The following is a 13,750-nucleotide window of genomic DNA, read 5'->3' on the forward strand; positions in this document are numbered from 1 at the left end:
TTGTAATATCGTGGATAAATGTTTCATCGAGTGAAAACGCAAAAACAATGCAGCATTAAATATTTACGCGCGCGATTATCTTTTCAATTATACTTTTAATCCTTTAATCGTTTCGTTCTTTTTGTTCCCTTTTTTATTACGTAATTAAACGCCTAACTTCTTTTAAGAAAGAGGATAGAACATAGAGTTAAAAGCACAGGATCTTTTTCTATGCTAGTTGCGATTCCATTATATTCGAAACACCGAGGATCGTAAGACCGTGTCCAATAATACAAGTGTCAAAAAAATATTGAGAAAGAGAACAAGAAAAATATTAGACAGATAGGGATAAAGAAGATCTAGAGAGTAACTACAAGAGCGAATAATCTCGTGAACGGATTGCGGATTTTTATGCATTGAAATTCACTTTCTTACGGATACGATCAAGAAAACTGAAGCTAAACGTCTTCCTCGCAAATCGACTGTCACAACAACTTCGCGTTGAACGTTTTATATATTTTTACATATTACGCACGCTTGATAAATGACATACAGTGAGAGTGTAAACGAATCAGCGATATTAACGATAAAGCTACCCGTGACTAAAGTACAAAACTTGTTTCAAAGAAACTAGAGTGCAATAAATAGAACAGTCTACCATACTACTCGTATACTTCACGCAAAAATTATTCGTAAGAGTACACCATTACAAATCTATGAATTACGAATTATTCGTTTCGGTGACGCTGGTAGTTGCAGCGTTAACCGACTCAGACGCGATGGAAACTACGTTTTACACGTTGATCGGTACTTAAATTTGCCACAAATGCACAAAAATCCGCAACTGTTGCCAGAAGAAGGGAAAAACGAGTAAAGCGGACTCACGTCGATACGGTCGTCCCTCCTCGGGCGTAGATCTTTCCGTGTTCTCGGACCCAGGCGTGGCATTCGCATCGCGATCCTCGTCCTCCGGAGTGGTGCCGCGATTAGGAACCGAACCGGTTCCGGTCCCTGTAGGCGATCGGCTGGTAGAGCCAGCGGGACTCTGCGGTGCGACTTCCTGTGCCGCTGCCGCGCTCGCACCTCCTCCGACGCCTCCGACGCCTCCGACGCCTCCGATGCTCGCCGACGCTCCAGAAACAGAGACGACGGCGCCTCCGCTGGCCGAGGACAACGACGAAGGCGAGAACATGTTCGACATGCTCGACAATGAGCCGATACTTGGCAAACCGGAACCGGTGACCGGGCCGTTTCCTGTTTCCACTTTCAGACACTTGCTCGGCGGAGCGAAAGCCGATGGCCCCAGGGGCCTGAACCCTCCGAACGGTAAACGGTGATCCAGAGGGTGCAAAAATTGCGGCGGCAAGTGGAGCATATGATGGAGGCCGTAACCCAGAGAAGCCGCAGTGCTGAACGGCACTTGGAGATCCTTCGAGTCGGTCACCTGGACAATAAAGAAGAATATCATTAGTCACGGAGAGATTGTTATGGGATAAATACACTACCGTGAAAAAGTGCTCGGATCGTTAGTTGATTTTGATAGACTGTAGTAGCTTAATTAGAAAATTAGGCGTAGACTGTGTTATTCTTGTAACTTGCGATTGTTAGATCGTAGATACTTACACAAATTTATATTTTTATGCTTACACGGAACTGGGTTACCATCACACGTACAAGCGGGCATAAAAGTTATCGTCAATAACTTATTAACTATCAGACAAGCAACATTGTAGCTAATTAAAGTTTAGTTGTAGGAATTAATGTAAGGAAAAATGTTTGGAATCTTAGAACGCGTATCTCAAGCTCGCAGCTTATTTAAATATTATTTTTTACTTAATTAACCAGTTTATTAACAAACTTGGAATAATTAAACTCTTTCAAGTTTATAGCTAGCGTGTAATAACTGGTATGAACGAAATTGCCGTTTATAGAATATTTTAAATATTAATTATTCTACATAATATAATGTAATTAAAGGTTTTAATATTAAATTTACTCACTACACGAATCGTTTCAAATTTCTGCTTTGCAATTCATAATTGAAGAAAGGAAACGCTTCTAATTGGATATTACGACCGTACGTTAATTATCTGATACGGTACTGTGTAGAAATCTTACGCCAATTTACTTCATATATTTTTAGGAAACGTTTCTTACTTAAATGGTTTTTCCTCTATCTTCATGATCGTTGCTCATAAATTTTTCCAAAGTTCCATCTAATTATGATCTCGACTATAAATCTCATTACAGAAACTTGCAAGGTTACACTAGAGATCTATCAAAAATATAATACGTACAGCGGCTGGCACAGTATTATTTAAACTTCATTCGTGAAACGAACATCTTTACATGGAACAGAGCGTAAGATGCTTTTGTTTGAAGCTTTCTGTCCTTTTACTTTACCTACGTTGGTAAAGTAACGTTTACCTCGCCAAAACACTTTGCCAAAGAAAAGACAAAAGGAAGATGGCAGTTTCTATTAAAAGTACATGATAACGTTAATTCAATTTCTCGTTTGAGAAAAGGGCAAACAGAACGTGTACTAAATGTTCGAAAGATTTCGATAGCGATCGAGTGGATTCGCAACGATGACATTTACCGTGGCCCGGTGTTCCATTATTACAAACGTTACAAAACAGAACTCGTTGATTTCCATCGAGGCATTCACTATGCCAGCTTAATAGACTCGTCAATCACGGCGAATTGAATGATACAACTGACGGGGGGAAGCTTCACATTTTGACGGATTATTATAACACAGTGGTTTCACGTTATTAACAGTATAATGCCATATTGCTTTGGTATTATACGCTATTTCAATGTGCTCGAATTCATAGAAATACCCGCATACTGCAAATGAGATATCCGGTTATATAATATCGCAAGTTTTATCCACGAATTTTGCCGGATATTTTAGAAAACGAGAAATATCGGATTATCAGAGGGACGACTGTTAAGAATTCTTTACAAATCTACGTGTGACATCGCGATATTTCACGAAATTGAATTTTTACATCAAACCGTCTTTCCTCGCTGCTACGTTAGCGTAACGATGTCAAAAGTTCTTTCTTTTTTAATTAAATAAATATTAGGTTGTCCGGAAGGTTTCTTTCGTTTCATAAGGTGATAATAGGTGAACAACAATTTCTGTTTTACGTTAATTTAGAAAATGAGAATTATCGGATTATCAGAGGAACGACTGTTGAGAATTCTTTACAAATCTACGTGTAGCATCGCGATATTTCATGAAATTGAATTTTTACATCAAAAATTCAATTCTTTCTTCGCTGCTACGTTAGCGTAACGATATCAAAAGTTCTTTCTTTTTTAATTAAATAAATATTAGGTTGTCCGGAAGGTTTCTTTCGTTTCATAAGGTGATAATAGGTGAACAACAATTTCTGTTTTACGTTAATTTAGAAAATGAGAATTATCGGATTATCAGAGGAACGACTGTTGAGAATTCTTTACAAATCTACGTGTAGCATCGCGATATTTCATGAAATTGAATTTTTACATCAAAAATTCAATTCTTTCTTCGCTGCTACGTTAGCGTAACGATATCAAAAGTTCTTTCTTTTTTAATTAAATAAATATTAGGTTGTCCGGAAGATTTCTTTCGTTTCATAAGGTGATAATAGGTAAACAACAATTTCTGTTTTACGTTAATTTAGAAAATGAGAATTATCAGATTATCAGAGGAACGACTGTTGAGAATTCTTTACAAATCTACGTGTAGCATCGCGATATTTCACGAAATTGAATTTTTACATCAAACCGTCTTTCCTCGCTGCTACGTTAGCGTAACGATATCAAAAGTTCTTTTTTTTTTAATTGGATAAATATTAGGTTGTCCAATCATTTCTGCGTTGTTTCGTTAATTATGGTTTTCTGTTGGATTTATACACCGCATTTAGAATTTTATTTGGCAATGCACGAAATTATTTTACGTTTTATATTTGATAACAGGATTTGCTGTTGTACGTTTCATCGACGAACGTTTCAGCGCAAATTCGTGAAATTACAATTTGCTGAAAATAAGAAGCCCAACAATCGTCCTGTATTAGGTTGTCCGGAAAGTTTCCTTCGTTTCATAAGACGATAATAGATAAACAACAATATCTGTTTTATATTATTTTACTGAACTACGTATCATCCATTTCGTTCTATTTCTATCACTACGTTCGTGCATAATTCAATAAACTAATACAAAACAAAAAAACATTGTGCGTCTATTATTTTCTTACCAAAGGAAAGAAACATTTCGAACAACCTAATAATAAAAAGTTTGTAGAAACAAAAATATCGTCTATAGACCTCGAAAGAAACGATATGTATTTTTAGATCGTTCAGTGACATTGTACATCGATTTAATTCAATTTCTTATTTTCTCTTCTCTTCGACGAAAAAAAAATGGATTAACCGTGTATTATTCGCAGTGTAATTTTCTTCCTACAACTTGCAACATCGAAACACTATTGTCGTGATGTACATTAGACACGTAGAAATTAGTATTTCCTCGAGCTTGTAGAATAATTTCCATTCTATGTTATTCCTCTATATCCTCGTTAATCAGAGAGGACACGAAATATACAGCGGTTGCTTGAAATGAAATTTTAACGAATAAGTAAATACGTGGAAGAAGAATATAGAAAAATATTATAATCCAGATATATTTATTTAAAAGCTGCACACGAATAAAATACCTACTTTAATTACGAATAACGTTTTATCATTCGCCTACCCTAATTGTATTTAATGCATCAAATTATCTGTTTATCAAATTTTCTGTTTTAAATTATTAACGCAATCAGTTTTTCCATTCATCAATTATCGATCTCGCCCACTGCAAAGAATATCGCGCGAAACGACACGAGTATGAAAACGAGTAAAAACGAATAAAAGACAAATTATCTGGAACCAAAGTTTCTCCTATAAAATTAGATCTCATATTTTTTATCTAACAGATTTATACACTTCGTCTTCAAAAAAAAAAAAAAAAAAAAAAAAAAAAAAAATAGAACAAACGAAAAGACCTACGCATAGTAAAACTTGCAGCAAAGAATTGAAACGAAGAATCGCATGTTGTCCTGCGCTTAGGAAAAAAAGTATCGCGAAAATTTGGAATTTTTCAACGATAGAAAAATACGATCGACACGAGAACTCGAAGAACGAGGCAGGATCGATGCACTACTCGTATTTATAATATACACGGAATATTGACACGACGTTGCATTATCTGTCTACGTGATGTTTGCGACATCAGTATTTCATTAATTTTGATTTAATATTGATCATCCTTTGTATAGCTGTGTGTCACACTTTCCAACAACAAATAGAATCGTCATTACACCGCTAAACATTCATATTTAGAGTTGGACAAATATTAAGTGGAATTTGTTTTTCGACAAATATCTGTCTACGTAGGATATTTGGCTGGATGGAAAAATTCGTGCGAATGATCCAGCCGGTTCCGCATCAGCCGTTAATATTTCTACGAAAGAGCAATTGCATTTTAAACAGAAATGGAAACGTATCTACTTATTACCGATCGAAAATCGAATACCAATATTTGAACAATGCTTACGCACTATCAAATCGATATTCCTGGTCGCGTAGGTGTTCTGCCCAACATCCTACGCTTACGCTACGTTTGTACGATTTTAGAGTTTAGATGTGCGTGAATATATGTTTAAAAATCGGACGAGAGAAACGTTGAAATTTGACAACAAAGTCGCTACATTCGCAAATTCTTATACCCAACAGTTGTTCCTTTTATTTCTGGTCAATTCATTCTTGAAACATTTTTAAAAGCTACTCTCGATTTCATTGTATTTAACAGGAGCCTGTTGCACTATAAATTGACGATTAACGATATTGTTGAATTTACCAGTTACAAATTACAGGTGTTAAAATATTGTAAATATTCAACGTTGTTGGTTAATTCATGCTGGAGGATTCAAATGCGATATCTTGAAAAATTTTCGCACATAATGTTCGTACATGTAATAGTTGCATGTAAAAGATTTTCAACGTATGTATTTTTATTACGCCCCTGCCCCTTAGTTTAAAATATTCTATTGAAAATATAACTTAAAATAGCGTATTACGTCTTTACAGAACTACAAATTCGAATATTTCAAAGTTCGGTTACTGTCACGAAATACACGTTTACAAAAGAAAAAAAGAAAGTCGAATCTATGGACATTTGAATTTAATTTCTCAAAAAATGAAAGAGCTCGCAACAAACACTTTCGACCAGAGACGCGCAACTTTGTCGTTGAATTACAACTAATTACAGATACGCCGAGCAATTACGCGATACGATGAATATTTTCTTTGAAACGATTGAGAAACACCGAACAGCATCGAAAACGCTATATTTTTCTGCTTTCGCGAATAAGAACAAACCTGTGCAAGAATCGCTTATCGTTTATCGCAAGCTCTTTGATCGAAGGAAAAAGTAGCAGAATGTAACGCTACCGACGGAAAGTAACGAATTTCATCGTAACCGAAGCGTAGGTGTAAACATTTCCGGAACAAAGGTGTATTTTTTGAAAAATCGTTGCCGATTGTTATGCATTGCCGAGCGATTAATTAAAAATCACAAATTAATTACATGGCGCACGGTCATTAGTTATGATTAATACATGGCACGAGCACCATGTGTGATTTTAATTAAACTTATTACATTTCAATTTCGATATAATATTCCGAGCGCCGAATGGCTGTACCGATCAAGATTCCTGACGTTTTTAATATTATTCCTGGAAACGGAGTCGCCGGCCAAACGGTTAAAAAGCTGGCAGAAAATCGCCAACTCGTCGCATCCGATAGGCGATTTCCGGATAAACATTTCATCGAGGCAATAATGATGCAGCCGACCAGTTATACGGGAATTAGTACGGCACGATTAGTTTATTATTCTTTTATACGAGGAAATGAGGTTCTCGTTTGTCGATGCCCGCATTTCTACATTCGTCCGATTACTCATTTATTAGTCATTCGTTATTACTTCAATTACACGATGGTGGTTGCTGCAATCTTTCAGAAGAAATTGCTTGAGACTTTTTCTGTTGCACACAGTGTGTACCTCAAGTACTTAGGACAGAAAATTTCCATGTATTGGCTTGGCAACTAAATGACGAAATTATTGACAAAATCCGCAGTCGCTTAGTTGCCAATCCCGATACACATCGCGTGTCGTGTAAAGCATTTTGCAAACTTTTCAGTACTGTAACGAGATTTGATTATTCATTGGTAAAGTTTGAGGATGTACGTGGAAGTTAATCGAGAAAGTTAACAAAGAAAGAGTGGAACCAGTGTCAAGGACAGTCTCGCTAATACGTAGGAACGTGTGCGTATTTTTTTATTTGTCGCAAACCATATTCGTTTCAGAATTCACGTGACACGTTCGTATGAAGTTTCTGCAAGCTTCCGTACGCTTTCGCCAGCTTCTCGCAATTCACCGAGCAAGATGTCCCTTTTCTCTGATAAAATTGAATTACGAAAAATGAGGTTGAATTTAAATGCTTCGGATCGTCGAGTGTTTTCGTCGCTAGAACTCAGTGACACCGAAGATCGACGAGAAGTGACAAAAGTAAAGGAAGAGAAGACAGAGCGGACAAGGCGTGGTAATCGTGAAAATTGTAGTTTTTCCAGACGATCGAGTACAATGTAGTTTTTCAGTTACGATATAGTAATTGTCTTTTTGAAACTGCTGACGGGTCGATAGCCACACGCTTTTGCATATTTACAAGATATTTTTTTTGTTTCCCTCTTCCACTCTCTTTCTCTGATCAAAAACGCGTACAAATTTCGTCGTTCCGCCGCGATTAATTTCCAACGAAATTATCTCATTTTTTAACGGCACCGAATTTTGATATGCTGCCACGTTTTATTATCCGATTCCAATCAATCGTTTTGTACGTGTCTCGAAAGGTAGCGAGCCCCTATTTTTATTCCAAGCATACACTGCAATCGGTTTCAATAATACAATATCCCTCTGTGACGTGTATTTAAACGAGCTCGTTAATAAACACTTTAAAAATATACATTTTCCAACGCCCCGATGGATATTATTTCATTGTCTTCCTATCGATGAATAATCGCCTCTGCTTTTAGGCAACTATTTAATTATAAACAAGTACAGCTGTATACCTATACCAGCAAGTGATTTCTTAACACTGCCAACATAGACAGATTCAACCATTTTCCCTTTCCTGTTTTCTAAACTTTCTTTGTATACATGTTACGTCTTACGTGGATAAACATGGTAAAAAGCAACTGGCTTTGGATGAAATACAAATCTGTTCAAGTATCTACGATCATTCGCAAGGATGTTCGTGTACGCTGTATAAAATTATACGCTGTCTTTATTAAGATAAAACGTACCGTGTTCGATCGTTAATTATTAAAGTGTGATTTTGCCATGGTGATACTTCGATATAAATACATCTACGGACGATATCTAATACTTACGATAGTTTGCGACGCATCGCCGATTCAGTTATATAATTATGCTTCTTTACATTACCATCAAAATGTAAAATAATGAATTGTCTACAACAACTTGTTCTCTACGATTCGTGCATGCATATATGTACTACATTCGTTCGTACACATTCAGCAAAATCCCTATTCAAAGCGTGCATTAATTACCATTGGTGTGCATAAAGCGGCTAGCGGTCGAAACGATGGCAACTGCAGTTGGTCCATTGAAATTGACATTTTTCGAAGCATAAAGATCGGCCAGCAGCCTTTTATTATTCACTATGATATAGTAGGAAAATGAATTCGCAATAAATTATCCAAAGTACGTATATCGCCAGAGAATAACGTTCCTTTTTTTTATTTCCATGTAAAAATCTGTTTTCCTATATCCTCGTCTAGTCACTCTAGTCACCGAGTTTCGTATGCAAAAAGTCTATTACATAAAAATTCAAATAGTTAATATCGTAATTATAAACATATCATTCTCTTCCTTCTTAAAGGCATAGTTAACGTTATAATGTCAATTTCAAGTACCCATTCTGTTTTAGTTGCAATAGTTCTCGCCTAGACTGGTTTAAATAATATTTGGAACAAGGATCAAGCAACAGTAATTATAAACACTGGAGCGACGATTTAACAAAATGGAGAAGAGAAGATCGGGGAATTAAATAAAAGAATAAAAAAAAAAGATTCGTAAGAAGCGACAACGGCATTGAAATCTTGTCCTTAAAAAGTTGGAAATAAAAACGATCGTGTGACGATAGATCGGATTTACCAGCGTACAAATTTTCCTATACACGCGTTAAGCTACTGTAGTTGTGAAAAGGCAATGATTTAAAAAAAAAAAAAAAGGGAAGAGAAAAGAAGCCGTGTCAGGAGAATACCGGGGCTAATCGTCGCTCTGTGACGTGTTGTCGGAAATATTATTTTCACCAGATCTTCGCATAGGTAAACAAACAGGAGTAGAAAAGCAAAGACAGGCTTAGGCGTATAGGCGAGGACGATAGGACACTAACTTGTGGATTGAAGGGTCTTTGCATTCTCAGAGCCTCCGGCAGCCCCCCGGCCTGTGAAAACACGACCAGGGATGGCGGCGGTAGATGATTCGGCACATACGCAGAATTATCCATCTAGAACAGATATCGGCGTGTTCCATTTCTCAATCTTCCTTGGACCATCCTCGCGCGTACCGATTTTTCGCGGCGTTAAACCGCGGTGAGAAAATATCGAAATTCGATCAACGACATGGCGACACGACGGTGAGTAGTCGATGAAAAGTGTGTGAAGTGTGTGTTGATTTTGTAAGTACTGTTTAATACCAAATCCAGCGTCGTTATATATTCGTACGGATGCTTTGGTCGTGGACTTTTCGCAGACAAAGATTTTCTAAATAAGAATCGGCGTGGCAGCGTTATTAAATTTCTTCGTTAGTGATATAAATGACAGTCACAGGAAATGTTTCTATATTCCAAGTAATCTGTCGCTGGAAATTCAAACAGAGAAATTAGAAGTATGCGCCGGGAACGATCGTAAGGAATTCGACTTGGTGGGAAACAGTACTTACGACAGTTTATTCGAATAGTTTTTGCTCAACCTCTTTAGCTACTGGCAAGCTGAAATCTCCGTTTAATACAATTATTTTATTAGATAGTACGGAGATACGCTTGAATAACGTATGGTGATAGAAATTCGCGCGTCGAGAATTCCTCGGACTTCTTTTCTAACATATGCTTCGAAATTCCTTTGAAACTTGCTTAAAAATCTAGAAAGCAAAATATTCATGAACAAGATTCGATTACCAAACAGCTGGTCGTCTTGATATAATATTGTTCGCTTTTAAACTTCTCGTATATCCACAACAACATACCGGCATTGAAATTTAAGAAAATATTCGTCTTTTCATGATTATCAGGTGAGACAAATATTTTATTTAGAGAAAAGAGTCGAGTACAAAATAGAGAGAACGCGAGTGAAAGATATTCGAAACCTTTCTTTAGATAGGTTTTACAAGTTACATATTTAAATGTTTCTAATTAGCATGTATTAATCACTGGAAAGCGACCGATAGAAAGTCGTAAAGGAAACGACAGGCAAAATAAGATAACGCAATATAGTAATTGTAGCTATTGAAGACAATCGAACACGATATAGTTAATGACTCGACCAACAAATGACTTCGATTTCTGCTCCTTCTAGTCTTTCAACGAGAGCTATCGAATTTGATCCACGAGCAACTGCATCGATCGCAGTTGTATCAACTTTTCTTTCTCGTTTGATCAAATATATTGAAAAGTGGAATAAAGTAGGCGTCGGAAGGCATCGGAAAGAAGTCCAGAGGAATCGAGTAAACCCGTGTGTTTCGATGCTTTGCGGGTGTTCACGTTTATTTGTTTAACGTAACAACGTTTAACAATTTGCGTCACTCTGTATATTATCGTCATCGAAATTTAATTGCAATCCGCGTTACATTACACAATAATATTACTTACCGCTGAATTTCAGCGAGAAGATAGGACTGAAATTCGAGAAAGTAGTCGAATTTTATGGCTTTAGAAATTGGTTTTTCAATAAAAAATTTACCGTTTTAATATTCTACGTACGATTATCCATGCTGCATCGCTCAAAGCTAATCTTTGTAATATACTCGTTAAATCGTATGCTATCGACCAATGTTTTCAGCGATTATTTATTTTCTGTACAACCAGTGGGCAATAACGAATGAAAATTACTCTCGGATTTCATAATTTCACCTTTTATAAAATCTCCTTCTTTTTATGCTAAATATTTTATGCTCGGGAAATCAAGCATAGACTATTATGCATCGTAAATAGGAAATAACATAGTGAGAATTTAACTTTGAAAAATTCGTAACAATATACTAAAAACATAACGTTAAAAAATCCGTGTTTTAATAGCTATCCAGTATCGTTTTATATTCTGCCAGTTATTCCTATGATTTATTCTTACATGCTGTAGCAAATCCTTTCTACTAAAGATATTAAAACGTACGACAAACATTGTCTTTATAACGTTTGACAAATTTAGCCAAGTTAATTACCCGATTATTTAATATTCGTGTGTGTTTAAGCATAACGAGGAAAGATATGCATGTGCTGAAATATTATCAGAGACATTAGAAACGCCTTCAAATTTCGAGGACGAATCATCTAAAAATGAACACTGGCAATGCAACGACGCAACAGGCTAACCTTGGTTTGATCGGTTGTCAACATTTCAAGATCGATGAAAAATAAAAATGCCTATGCATTTATATCTTTCATATGTGTACATGTGTATAAATGTGTATAAAATGCGCGTATATATTAATCACCATCACGCGTACATTTTGCTGTACACCAAAGAAGTCACTGCACGAAATACGACCGTTCGAAAACATTCACTCTATTTTCACGGATCCCATTGTTCTCTTATCCGTTGCTTAGGAAACGTGTTCTTATCACTAACAGTTCCTTCGCACTAATATCCGCATAAATCGATTTACCGTGTAACGTGGCGAGGAATCTATTCGAAAAAGGCGCGTTAGACAGCGAACAACCTAACCTCAACGCGTGGGTTGTCACGCGGTTCGACGTGCGGCGTAAACCTCCGATAAACTCGTAAACTCGTTTGACAGCTGTCGTGGCCTGTCGTACGAAACCCGTTAATCACGTTACAACGTATTTGAAAAAGTTAACTGAACGATAATGGACGGAACGATGCGACGCGGGTGAATTCAAATTCAAACGAGTCATATAATCCCGCCACTATAGGTCACTCCGACCTAACCTCTCGACGAATGATAATACCCGACGAGTACCTCAACTAGTGGCTCGGTCACCCGGGTACGGGTTTCTGGTATTGCACTAAACGTGGTGAGCCAGGTGCAAGAGAGGGGTGAGTACAAGAGGAAGGCGCCAGGCCCGTGCGAGCAACCTCGTGGACATGCGAGTGCAGACTGATTGGAGTGTGAGGGTACTTACCCGCGAGTCGTGAGAACGGTGGCGGTGGCGGTGGCGGTGGTGGAGGCGAGGTAGAGGCGTGGAGAAACAAACCGGCGGCGGTGTTGGCGTGCGCGCGTGTTTTCCGCCGCCATTACTGGCGCCACTGTAGCACCACTTTCGCAGCACGCACGCGCGGCATGCGCACACGTTCAATGCGCAACCGTTCCCGCGACGCAGCGAGGTTTAATCGGGCGCTGACTGCGCGACTGGTAACATCTTGCATCATTTGCTGCGACGTATACAATCTGCCTTTTACGAAACTTTCTTTTCTTATTATTTGTTTCGGGTCTTGTGAAAAAGTGTAATAAATACGTTGAATATTACCTTATAGTATGATCAGTTATATAGAGTGTCTTGTTTAAAATGGTCCGCTTATGTAATTATCCTCTACGATTGTGACAAATATTTCGCTGTTAACGTTTTATGATTCATCTCAAGTCTGAAAAGTAATAGCAGTTATAAGTAGATTCTTCGAGCGGTATAATTATGTTGAAATAAAATGCGATAGTGATAAAAAGAATTTTCTACATATAGACATACGAAATATTGAAATTTTAAAAAACGTCTTTTGATCTTCTTTTACATACAAATGCATCAATGTTTATTCTGTGCAATAATTGTCATTAATAAACATTTATGTGTGTGAAATAATATGGCAAAGTGATGACGAAAAAATAATTTTTTAGTAAAAAACATTTTGTTATTATAGTAATATTTAATACAACAGTCTGACAAGTTGAGGTTTTTCAGTTATTTAATGCGATAATAAATACGTGTATTTACATTCGCAAATATTTGTCCTTGAAATATAAAATTTCAGAGAAGATAAGAATCATACTTCTCTCGAAATTTTATAACCATTTTATGATCATATTATTACAAACTACAATATGCGACGTGTTAAGTCTAACACGGAAGAAACAATTTACGCTATCGTATATGCATTTTTAAGTAAGGAACATTTTTTTAATGAGTCATTCGATATAGTTGCAGTATTCATGATAACGAATAATTGCAGTTGATTATACTTTCGTTTACCTCGAAGAGGTCAAAATATTTAAATGTAATTTACAATGCAAAGCTATTAAAACATTTCAATTATATGTAATTTTACGTTCATAACTTTTCAGATAAAAAACCGAATAGTAGTCTATGTGACAAGTCTACGACAAACGAAAATGAATATGTATATTTTTTTTTTTTTTAACAAAAAACGTAAAATGTATACTTTCTTATATACATGTGCACATATTGTTAACCTCATAACATACTTTATT

The 13,750-nt window shown here is 36.6% G+C and overlaps 1 protein-coding gene across 5 annotated transcripts in view; it reads right to left on the minus strand.

Annotated features, from left to right (window-relative positions):
* The window catches only part of LOC117155271 (E3 ubiquitin-protein ligase Rnf220), a 202,703-nt gene extending 189,685 nt beyond the window's left edge, over positions 1–13,018 (minus strand). For 3 of the 5 annotated variants that reach the window (XR_013059658.1, XM_033331081.2, XM_033331078.2), the window contains exons 1-3: positions 11,816–12,438; positions 9,489–9,602; positions 865–1,423 (exon numbers count right to left, since the gene is read on the minus strand). Coding sequence is in view for 4 of the 5 variants with exons in the window: in XM_033331081.2 (XP_033186972.1) it covers positions 865–1,423; positions 9,489–9,602; positions 11,816–11,869 (727 nt within the window). In the remaining variant the exon portion in view is untranslated. The other 2 variants (XM_033331082.2, XM_033331079.2) reach the window with 2 other exon arrangements.
* Between the last annotated feature and the right edge of the window lie 732 nt (positions 13,019–13,750).

This window comes from Bombus vancouverensis, chromosome 12 (assembly GCF_051014615.1).
Source record: "Bombus vancouverensis nearcticus chromosome 12, iyBomVanc1_principal, whole genome shotgun sequence".
Classification (NCBI taxonomy): Eukaryota; Metazoa; Arthropoda; class Insecta; order Hymenoptera; family Apidae; genus Bombus; species Bombus vancouverensis.